At 33.6% G+C, this 12,503-nt stretch overlaps 1 protein-coding gene across 1 annotated transcript; it reads left to right on the plus strand.

Moving 5' to 3' along the window:
* The first annotated feature begins 217 nt into the window (after nucleotides 1-217).
* HINT4 (histidine triad nucleotide-binding 4) lies at nucleotides 218-2,325 on the plus strand. The gene is made up of 6 exons (XM_078311433.1): nucleotides 218-600; nucleotides 715-761; nucleotides 1,110-1,186; nucleotides 1,378-1,444; nucleotides 1,818-1,895; nucleotides 2,008-2,325. Exons 1-6 carry the CDS (start codon nucleotides 466-468, stop codon nucleotides 2,105-2,107), a joined length of 504 nt encoding a protein of 167 aa, XP_078167559.1. The 5' UTR covers nucleotides 218-465; the 3' UTR covers nucleotides 2,108-2,325.
* The last annotated feature ends 10,178 nt before the right edge of the window (nucleotides 2,326-12,503 follow it).

Raw genomic sequence — 12,503 nt, forward strand, 5'->3', positions numbered from 1 at the left:
ACAACTAAACTACGGTGAAATTTAAATCACCTCGGACTGGATTGGCCCGGATTTTGATCGGACGGTTTGGATCTAAAATAAAATTTTCAGTTACTTCAGAGGATCCGGACTCGAGGAAATTGAGGGTCGGGGGTCATGATGCTAACAGATCTGGTTTGGCTTCTTGCAGCGCACCAGTCCATTACTATTTCATTTTGTCTTTATTGATCGTTCGCTGCATCAAGTCAAACTACCTCTGTCATTTGTAGTCGAAACTTGAGAGTTAGCAAAATCTCCAGTAGATTCATCAGCAAGTTCATACTTGTTCTTTCTCCGCCGATTAAATTTACGAGCAACGACTTAACAAATTGATCGACGAAAATTTCAACGCTGGAGAAATTTCGCAGAATCTCCAGTTGCTTCGTCAGCAAGATTGTACGACTTGTTCTCCCTCTTTATCCACTTATTAAATCTCCGAGCGACGACATGAGCATCTGCTTCGGAGTCTCCCGAGCTCGGAAATCAAAATCCGCAAAGCACACCATGGACGGTCAATCAACTGATTATTGCATCTTCTGCGATATTGCACGCGGTGCCACCTCCACCAGTATACTCTTCTCTGTCAGTCCCCTCTCTCTCTCTCTCTCTCTCTCTCTCTTAGAGAATCGATTTTGCATTTCATTTTTACACTAAATATTAGCTGTAATGTAATGTAAGAGTAATAAATTTTCATAGGATGAGAAAGTAGTGGCTTTCCCAGATATCAATCCATCCGCTTTCAGGTAATGTTTACTCTGCAGTCTGCACCTATCAGATTAATTTAGTATAAAACCACAAATCGGACCCACATTCTAAAATATGTGCTTATTGCATTGAATCGAATGAGTAATTTTACTGCCAGACTGAATGCAAGAAGGACCATAAATAACCATTTTGTCAGAAATTGTTCACTGATATTTAGTTGATTAAAGAAACTATTTTGGTCAAAAAGCCATTTTGGCACCCCATTCTATATTAGTTGTTTAAATATATTGATGGTACTTCTTTATAATTTTAATAAAAAATGCTTATGTTTCACTCTTCTACTTTTGTTAATGCTTACAGTTCTCTTTTCGATCATGATTTTGCAGGCATTACCTTGTTATACCAGTGGAGCATGTACCTACAGTCAATAGTCTCGAGAAGAAACCTGAACATTATGAGTTAGGTACCATATTCTTCTGTTTCTTTTTCTTTTTCTTTTTTGTGGTTTGTGTTTTATGTAGTGAGAAGATTAATGGTGATACATATTTTGGAAGGCAATGAAACAAAAAAATTGTTCAAAAGCATTATTACATTTTGGCAAACGACTCCTTGCATATTAGTTTTCTTGAGCTATGTAATTTGTTTCTTTCTCAGTTAATCACATGTTGAAAGTGGGAGAGGAATTATTGAACCGAGATGCTCCAAATTCTGTGGAACACAGGTACTTAAGAAAGCATTTTGATGTATGATTCGCTCGATTAGGGAAGTAATGCTGGTAAAATAGACAATTAAGATTTGTGGTTAGCTGGGGCCCTATTACTGAGTTTAGACATCAAGACCTACATGAATTAATCTAAGGAACAAAAGTGCAGTTAATTTTGTCTATAAATACCAGTCAATACCAGCTTTTACGGATTAGCTAAGTGCTATTGGGCTGTTACTTATTTTCCAAAATTCTTGTACCAACAGTTGGTGGGGCTCCAATGTGGCAACTAGAAGAATATTATATTCTGTACTGTTGTTTCTCACACACTTATCTAGATTATTAACTTTCTTTTATTTTAATCACTATTTCTTGTGCTCTCATATTTCAGATTTGGCTTTCACCAGCCCCCATTTAACAGTATAGATCACCTCCATCTCCACTGTCTGGCACTACCATTCACTCCTGCGTTAGTCCACATCTATTTGTTAAATATATTATTCCTTGTAAATCTAGAGAATTGACTTTCTGTGAGATACTGTGTATTTGTATTAACAATCAGCTTTTCTCTCTTCTAATAGATGGAAACAAGTAAAATATACACCTGTAGGACGTCTTGGATTTATTGGTGCTAATAAGATGCTGGAGAAGCTCAATCCACGGCCAACACTTCCCTCGTAACTCTTGGTTTGCTAAAGCAGAAAAAATGTCTCCATTTCTTTCCAAAAGTATATATGGAATAATATGTAATTGGACCCATTTTGACGATAATTGAATTCTGCAGAATCTAGTATCTTTGCATGTGTCAGTTTCAACTTATTTTCATAACTTGTGAGTGCTGCGATCCTTCCTTGAAACAACTAGAAAGTTAAAAGCACTCAAGCTCTTTGTGATTTCTTTTTCTAATTGTGGAAATGTCTATGGTAAATGCTAGCTTTTGTTAGCACTAAACTTAATAGAGTTCTGCCTCACAAGTTTGTGATTTTTTGCATGATAATTTTTGTAGAGTTGCGACCTTCAAAAAAAATATTTTGTAGAGTTGCATCTCCCTTAGGTCACTTTCATCTCCACTGTCTAGTTTTAACCATTCATCTGAACTAAGGTTTTTTATAGTAACATGTCTTGTATGTTGTATTCATCTCGACCTATGCTTTTTAAATCATAAAATAAAAGTTAAGTTTTTGTTTTCTCATATGTTTGACAACTATATGCCTATTTTCCAAATGTGTGCATTCAGAACCTTTAGTCAGAAGTCTAGACGTGTGGGATAAAGTGCGCAGGATGATAATGCATGTGTTTGAAGTGTGAAAGAATGTGTTCATGTTATCCCTCAGAACAAATAGGTTATCTGAGCACACATAGTACTGTGCTTGTGCATTCACAGAGTGAAAATTTCTTTGGGTCTAAAGTTTATCCTTGTGTTATTGTTCTTGGAAAGTTCCAGTACATAGACTATACTAGAGAAATCTTGGGTACTGGTGGGTGTATTTACACAGAGTAATTCAGTTCAGCTTGTGTTATGATGAAAGTACCAATGCTAAACTTTTCAGTGGTTTAGTTGGGTAGATAAATCAGAAGTTCAAACCGAAGGAGAAAAAAGAAAATGCTATGAGATTGTATACATTGCTGTTATTTGGTTGGGGGGTAGAGTGCATTTCGATCATGCTAGACCTTAAACAGTAAGAATCTATGGCAGCTATGAGTACATCAATTAATAACAGCTGTATTTTGGTTTAGGTACTAACTGGCAAAGGTTGTGCCACAGTTTGTTCAAAGCTTAACTCATCAGATTCCAGCTTAAATGTTGGAGAAGAGATTGCTACGCTCTTGTGTAGTAGGGCCAGCTTGGCTGATACAAGGTTGCTGCTGTGAAGGAAAAAGAGCCAGACATAGGATTGGTGTTTCAATTTGATATAATTTTTTTTTTAGTTTTACTCGGATGGATATTGCTTGGTTTTTGTGCTGGTTTTGTTGATGAATAGGTTGAAATTATTGATGAGTGTGAGCTACCAGATAGTGTAGCTCCATCCTTTTTATCGTCATTGTAGTTTAAATACAAAAAAAAAAAAAAAAAAAAACTGATGGTTGCATTTTATAATTCATGCCGACGTATCTGATTGAGTATCTTGCTATGTTCAATGATTCCAAAAAATAACAAAGACTGTGATGCTACAGTAGCATATTTTAATGAACGTCCAATGAAGGATTTATCTGGCCAATGGGGCAGGGGGTGGTTAAGTAGAGGATTTAATCATAGAAAAGAGTTGAGGCATATAAGATATTTGTGGAATTGTAGTAAACTTTCTAGTCTCTTTTCTGTGATTGGGGTCATGTTTTGTACTTATGTAACTTTGTACTGGTTATTATAGTCCTTTCCTGATAATAAAACTGATGGTAATATTGCTTTCACTTATTGAAAAATAGTAGTTGCAAGACTCCTTTTTTTAGATTGTTCTTTCTGAAATGAGTAGGTTAAAAGTTATGTGAGCTCTTATTATCACAACTCGGTCAAACTCAATCTAGAGCCAGTTGAGACTGTAGGGGTCTGTTTCGAGATTCGTGCCACATGAAAAGAATGATCCAGATTTGTGACTTGCACCTCAGGTACCTGAAGTGATACGGATTCAGCTAGCTCTCGTATTACTTCTACTGAAAACACAATTTATGAATTATGGATCCCTTTGTTTCGGCTTCCGGGACTATGGAGTAAAAACCAGGCCTCCATGGGCCTTTACATTGGGCTTTGCAGGCTGTAATATTCTTAAAAATTCTGCATCAATTTACTCCCATTGATTTGTTCTGCATAAACTGGAATTTAATTTATTTTTAAAATAAATAAATCAAGCGTTTCTCTTTATTTCTTCTTGTTCAAAATGGAATTAATTTTCCAATAACAAATGCTATGAGGAAGGTATATTTGGAAGCAGAATAAAGGGGAGAGATAAAAGAATAGATCTTATTATTTAATATTTATTAAAACGAGATAATGATTCGGAGTGGAATAATTTGATCAAATCATTAACTGACTGATTTTCTAATACAATTTATTTAAAAAAAAAAAAAAAGAGGTTGATGCCCGTTTCATATTACTGAAACTTGGATAATTACAAAAACCAGTTCTCCAAAGTAACCACAATTTATTCAAAATCAGAAAGGGGATATCATGCAATCAGTTTACGTCAAATTTATGTTGTATGATTGTATTAAATCTGTATTTATTTGTGCTAACCTCTTCGGTTATTATCACTAAAAAAAATGAAGTCTTGCTTTCCACATCATATTTTCAAATGGAGTGTGGACTGGAATTCGTATCCACTTTACAATTTGAGATTAAAAATCTCAATCGGTTTTGAGATTCGGACTAACGCAGGGGCAGTATTATTGGACTTTGAGATTTGTGTCGAGTTAAAAAAGAACGGTCCAGATCTACTAGTTGTAAAAGATTTCTTTATCAGGTAATGGAGAGGATGTGAATTCGGGTGGACTAGTAAATAAAGTTATTTTCTTTGGCCTAGTAAATAAATATGTTTTTTTAATCAAACCCCATGGGTGTTAAACAAATGTTAAGGTCACCACATTTTTCAAAACCCGATGTTAATGCTCGTGATGATACAGTGACAAAAAAATAATCCTCGTCATTAGAACTTAGAAGCCGAGAATCATTTCAAACCTTTTTATAGATTCCACTATAAGAATAAATTACGTGGTTGTCTGTCTTATCTTTATTGGTATAGCAACAGTTCTTAAATGATAAGCATTTTTTAAGCACAAAGCAGCGCCGTATGCATGGTGGTTCTGTTTAATTACCGGCTTTATTAAGCGGAAAGGAAAAAAAGAAGGAACCTATGGGCAATGCTAGCTTATTTTTAATTTTCATATATGATTGGGATTTTATTTTAGCATCTAGCTGCCGGCTTGTTAAAGACACTGGATATTATTTTAAAGATATCATAGGTCCACACATATGATTGGTGATGGTTTTGAAATATATCAAATAGCGAGGGATGCATATCTTGGGGTTCATGCGTCCTTGTCCTACTAGTTCAAACCAGCAAGCTGGATATAGACAGAGTCACTAATATTGTAAATAAGGGTATGCCCTGACCGCACGGATATGTTACTGTGAAATAATTAATTATCATTGAGAATAATTAGCTAATTAATCAGAAAAATCTATAATAATTTAGTCACTGCCAATGACTAAACGGCCTCAACAATTAAACGGTCTAAACGGCCGTTTGTTACAACACTATTTATAATCATTTTGTCAATTTTCTATAACTTAACTTTTAGTAAAGATTAGGGTTGTAAATGAGCCGAATTCGAGCGAGTTACTTCCAACTCGTACTCAGCTCATTTAGTAAATGAGCGAGTCAACTCGAGTTGAAATATCAATAACGAGCGGTAAAGTCAACTTGAATTCAGCTCATTACCAACTCGAGTTGGCTCACAACTCATTTATAACTCATTTGACCAGTCAATTTCCTAGTTATAGTTATATACTAGTAAGATATCTAAGCACAAGCAATTCAAACATAAATAATAAGACAACTAACAAAATAAAAAATTTAAACAACAATTTAGGAGTCATTTAGAAGGGCATAAGATTTATTGTGGTGAATTTGTGTAACTCAACTTGTTCATGAGCGAGTTGGGGTATGTTCAAACTCAGCTCATTTATTAAACGAGTCGGCCAACTCAAGTTGGAACTAACTTGAGTTGAAAATGAGCGAGTTAGGGGTGTCAATGGGTATGATACGGGTAGGGTAGAAGCATTTTCATACACATACCCACTAAGAACGACCTTACCCATACTCTACCCTTACCTATTAAGATTTGATCTTATCCTACCCTACTCTTACCAGCTAAAATTATCGGATAACGAAACGGTAGTTGGTGAATAACGAATAATACTACTATAATAATTAGTTTTATTATATTTTGCAAATAGAACATCATAACTCATTTATTTCTCACATATGCAATAATATTACTAATAATAATAAAAATAAAAATAAATGTGCAATGAATTTCAACTAAATTGTATTTTTTATAAAAATAAGAGAATTCAAAAATAAAAACATATCTTTCAACAAATTTAATTATTTAATTATAGAACAAGACATACAAATAAAAATAATAATTTTAATATTTTTCTTACAACAAAAACAATACACTAAATAACAAAAGTACTCACTAATTATTGCTCAAACGTTATCATATTATTATATTTTATATAATTAATAGGTAACGAGTACGAAATAGCCTTTACTTGCACTCTTACCCGTTTAGCTAACGAAAAAAAAATTCTTAACCATATCCAATAAGCTAATGAAAAAAAAACTTTACCCATACCCGTCTTATCGAATACGGTACGGGTCGGGGTAAAGTTTACCCATACCCATACCCGCCTTATCGTTTAGGGGTGTCAATGATACCCTAAACTAGAGTTGTACAAAAGGGTATCATTGACACCCCTAAACAAGTTACTAGTTTGAGCGATTTTGTACAACTCTAGTAAAAATTGAAGATTAACTGATCAAGACACTTAAATATTTAATGTTTACAAAAAAGAAAAAATCTTATTCAGATTTCGATCATGAGACTCTCCTCTCTAACTTATTAATTTGTCCTAATTTTAGGCTTTTAGCTGGAACGCTAAATAAATAAACTGCTAAATTAGCAACTATTTTATTTTTTAACCATTAATATTACATTTGTCACGTTAATATTTGCTGCTGAGTTCTAATTGAAATCTACGAGATCAATGTTGAGAAATAGAGTTTAGACGTCACTGTTTAAGAAGGAAATTAAACTAGCATCTTGAATTAATTGTCAAGCTTAATTTAGTATCTAGCTAATTTTTTGAGATTAGACAAATCTAGAATATTGTACTTTAAGAAAATAGCCAACAGCTATATCATTGAGCATATCATTCTCAACCTATAAAAGGCCTTGAGAATAGATTGTAAAATAAAAAAATAAAAAAAATCAATAAAATTCATTCTTCATTTCTTTCTCAAAACTAACAATCAAATATATACAAATTGGTATATTTCGGTTCATATTTTTGCGGGTCTGTATACATGAAGGTATCCTAAAGTCCAAGATTATAATATTGAAGAATCAAATCGCTTGATTCAACATGCGCAAACTTTTTCTTTCAAGTAAAACCACTAAATAACTGTTATTTAAGAGTGAGGCTATGATAATATCCATATTACGAATCGTACAATGATTTTATATCTCTATTTTTTTTTTAAGGTTAGACAATTTATTTGAAATGCTAAATATGATTTTCATATGAAAAGATACTTGTAGACTAAATTTTTTTTTTTTTTTTTGAATTTCTTGTACTATTTATTTAGATAGGTAAAAAAATCATTGATTTTTAATGATCCAGAATTTTCGGCCATTTTTATTAATATCCCTAAAAAAAAAGAAAATTTTAAAAATGCCCCTGTCCCCCAATTTTTATCGAATATGCCCTGACCGCCTGGGCCTGGGGCGGCCCAAATAACCCAGTGAGGCGCCCCCCCCAGTGGCGCCCCATATCACAAGTGAGGCGCCACCCCCTGGGGCGCCTCACTGGTATTTGTTTTTTTTTTTTTTTTTTTTTTTTTTGAGAAATCTGAGGATTTTGATTTGAATAATTTTGTTGAAAAAAGTGTTGGGTTTATGTGTATGTGTATGTCAAAAAATAAAATATTATGTATATGTGTATGTGTATGCTAAAAAATAAAATATTTGAAGAGTTTTGTGAAGAAAAACAGATTAATCTGGACCGCACATCTTAATGGGTAATTTGACTAATCTGGACCGTCGGTTAAAGAATTTTCATGCAATTGACTTCTCTGAAAATAAAATTCTCCGGGATAAACAGAGCGGTGCTTCGTAGCCTCAGACATCGCTCGCAGGGGGCTGCCGCCCCCCTGCCACCCCCCGCATACTCCTACAATCAGGTCACCAAATTTTATATTTTTTGAAATTTTTTTACTATTTTTTTAGATTTATTGAAAATCACTGTTTTTGGATGGTCCCGAATTTTCACATACACATACACATATACACATACACATATACATATACATATACATATACATAAATAATATACGGTTACCAATTTTTTTTTTTTTTTTACTTTTTTTACTTTTTTTTACAAAATTTTAATATTTTTTATTTTTCTATTGAAAATATACATGAAATTTTTTTTTTAAAAAAAGTAAAAAAAAAAAATAATGATGCAACATGGTCCTACGAAAAGGCGTGTAACTTTTGATCCGTCCGTCGGATCGTGCTGAAATTTTGACAGGAGCTCCACAGCCCCAAATCCAAGCTAACTTCGTTTCCAGCTCGATCCGACCGTCGGATGGCTCAGATTCGCGATCCAAGTCTTCCTTTATGGAGTTTTGGACCGTTCTTTATAATTTTAGCGTTTTCAGGATCTTTTATGTAATTTCTGTTCTTACGGTTGGTATTTTAAAAAAAAAATTGGTAACCGTATATTATTTATGTATATGTATATGTATATGTGTATGTGTATATGTGTATGTGTATGTGTATGTGAAAATTCGGGACCATCCAAAAACAGTGATTTTCAATAAATCTAAAAAAATAGTAAAAAAATTTCAAAAAATATAAAATTTGGTGACCTGATTGTAGGAGTATGCGGGGGGTGGCAGGGGGGCGGCAGCCTCCTGCGAGCGATGTCTGAGGCTACGAAGCACCGCTCTGTTTATCCCGGAGAATTTTATTTCAGAGAAGTCAATTGCATGAAAATTCTTTAACCGACGGTCCAGATTAGTCAAATTACCCATTAAGATGTGCGGTCCAGATTAATCTGTTTTTCTTCACAAAACTCTTCAAATATTTTATTTTTTAGCATACACATACACATATACATAATATTTTATTTTTTGACATACACATACACATAAACCCAACACTTTTTTCAACAAAATTATTCAAATCAAAATCCTCAGATTTCTCAAAAAAAAAAAAAAAAAAAAAAAAAACAAATACCAGTGAGGCGCCCCAGGGGGGGGCGCCTCACTGGGTTATTTGGGCCGCCCCAGGCCCAGGCGGTCAGGGCATATTCGATAAAAATTGGGGGACAGGGGCATTTTTAAAATTTTCTTTTTTTTTAGGGATATTAATAAAAATGGCCGCAGAATTTTCAAATTAAGTAATTTTATGCCTATCTAAGAGATATAGGAAATATTTTTTAAAAAAATGTAAATTTTGGTTTGCATGTATATTTTAATATGAAGAGAATGTCGAACGATTCAGATTGATTGTTTAAACTTAAAAACAAAAATATGAGGTCATAGCGCAGGTCAGGGGCTGACCCATACATGTTCGGACCAACTTTGCCCCCCCCCCCCCCCCCCCCCCGCCCCCCCCCCCCCCCCTCCCCCCCCCGGACATTATTTCTGTCCTTTAGAAGTTTGATTTGCAATTATAATAAATTCTTTGAGTTCTAATTGGTAATTAGAATTTGAAGTAAGAACATTGGTAATTAGAAGTCGGAACATTATAAATTATAAGTTAGGGCATTATTTTTATCTAATACTCGATTAACTAATGAATTTGAATCCGATAAGCTATTTAAATCCGATTTGTTATTTTTTTACACCCAGACAAATATCCTGATCCGCCCCTAGCACATTGTGCAATACATATTACCGTAACCTCACTCATTATTTAATATCTAAAAAAAAATCTTTCAAATTTCGAAGATTATTATCACACACAAACTTTTAAATAATCTGTAATTCATAATGAATAATCAATTATCAATCTCATGGGAATGGGAGGTGAAATTCATAGGTGGTAACAAAATATTTATGTTTAACTTCCGATCAAAATTCGTAGATTCTATTTGAAATTGAATTACTTGGAATTATGATCGAAGTACGATCTAAGGATCCAGATTTGAACAGAAATAGTATGTTACCCCCACAGCATATATGGAATTCGCATCCTCTGAGATATCTCATATTTTGGATGACTTTTTGAAAAATCTTAACCGTTAAAATACGTTCTACGCGAATCTCAAAGCTCAAATGATAATGGCCGCCGACGCCACCCCCAATAGACACCGGACACGTCTGTCACGCAAAATATGAGATATCTCAGAGGATACACACTCAGAGTCATGACTCATGAGGGTGAAGGTATGCTGAATGCGTTTCCCCTGCATTAACTCAAAAGAGAATCTTTTGAGTTAATGAATCTAATACGTCTGATTTTAAACGGAGTCAATCTGCCACTTGCTTATAACATTTCAGGTCTTTCAATATTAGTGCAGATCTAGTCTGCACAAATTTTAAAACAGATTGGACGGTTGAGATTTATTAACTCAAAAGACTCCCTTTTGAGTTAATGCAGAGGATACGAATTCAAGGTATGCTACTACAAATTTAAAATAGGTAGCCAATCAAGTACTGTATTGTATGGCGGCCCGTGTTCAGTGCCCGAACCAATTGATGAATTGAAAACAAAAAAAATCATTTCATCCGGTAGGGGCCGGTACCAGCTGTCGCAATTGAAAACCCGAGTCGGGAAGCGTACGTGGCATCCCTGGAAAAAGCCCTTACACCAGCTGGATTGATATTGACATCTCCCGTGCGTCATCTTGTACGGCGCCTGCTTTGTACAGCTGTAAGCCTGGAAACCTGTTACCTGTGTAAGACGTGTAATCGACAACAGGTTTTAAATTGTTTTTTTGATGAAAGTTTTAAATTGTCAGTCACTTGAACGGATCCTTTGTTGCTCATTAAAAAGCCGCTTGAACGTGTCGGGAAGCTGTAAGCCTTTTCTCTTATCTGATTCTCTCTGTACAAACATTTAGAAAATGCAATTGGATTGAGAATGCAAAGGTTACCGAGTTTTTAAAAATATTCATTTTTTAAATATTTTATTAAAAATAACCATAATTTAGTTTAAATTTTAAAAATGTCCAACCCGTGATAAAAATTCACAGTCCGGAATTTTAATTCGGACCCGTTAAAAAAATTCACAATCCGACCTTCTTTTTTGCATTTTGCATTATAAATAGAGTTTGGAGAAAAAAAATATTCACGGTTTGGATTTTTTTATAATATAACATATGTCTATATAATATAATATATGTATATGTATATATAATATAATATATGTATATGTATATATAATATAATATATGTATATATATATCTATATAGAGATAGGCTACGGTGAGCCATGGAGTAAAATGAGTTGGTTCTCCATAGCACTATATTTTTATTTTGAAAATTCAAACGACTGATCTAAACCGCTCAACATGATCTCCATATTGAAATGTGCTTGGAGACCAAATTTTACATTTTTTTGGAATTTTTTTACTATTTATTAAGCAATTTTGAAAATCGTTGATCCGATGGTCCAGAAATTTTTACTGTTCACAGCAAAACAGCATTTTTCAAAATTGCTTAATAAATAGTTAAAAAAATTTCAAAAAATGTAAAATTTGGTCCTCAAGCACATTTCAATATGGAGATCACATCTTACGGTTCGGATCGGTCGTTTGAACTTTCAAAATGAAAATATGATATGGAGTACAAACATGTTTTACTTCATGGCTCATCGTATCTCATCTCTTATATATACATATATTATATATATAAAAAAAAAAAAAACCATGGATATTTTTTTTATAGTGCAAAATGCAAAAAAATATGTTCGGACCGTGAATTTTTTTCACGGGTTGGATATTTTTAAAATTTCGGCTGAATCCTAATTATTTTTAATAAAATATTTTAAAAAACGGGTATTTTTAAAAAACTCGGCAAAGGTTATATTGCTCATTACAGAATAAGAGATCTTTCGTAGAATCTGTAAAATTCATCCCTTGAACCGGAGTGTCCGATTCATCTGTTCGGTTCAAATTGTTGTAAAAAATCATCAAACATTAACAATTTTCTAGGCTAACAAACAAACAAACAATGCGTTTTGATAAATTATATTATATATTATTTAGCATATTAAAAACTAAAATTTGTAAACATTGCGTGTTTCCTTTTTGCATATTTTCCAACATGCGCAGCGAAACAACGAC

This window comes from Carex rostrata, chromosome 11 (assembly GCF_964058835.1).
Source record: "Carex rostrata chromosome 11, lpCarRost1.2, whole genome shotgun sequence".
In the NCBI taxonomy this organism is placed as follows: Eukaryota; Viridiplantae; Streptophyta; class Magnoliopsida; order Poales; family Cyperaceae; genus Carex; species Carex rostrata.

Bases quoted from the DNA above. Each gene is read 5' to 3' on its own strand.
- HINT4 (XM_078311433.1), top strand. From the start codon at position 466: ATGAGCATCTGCTTCGGAGTCTCCCGAGCTCGGAAATCAAAATCCGCA. The intron at 1,187-1,377 runs GTACCATATTCT...TTTCTTTCTCAG, and splicing joins ACCTGAACATTATGAGTTAG to TTAATCACATGTTGAAAGTG. The intron at 1,896-2,007 runs GTTAGTCCACAT...CTCTTCTAATAG, and splicing joins GCACTACCATTCACTCCTGC to ATGGAAACAAGTAAAATATA.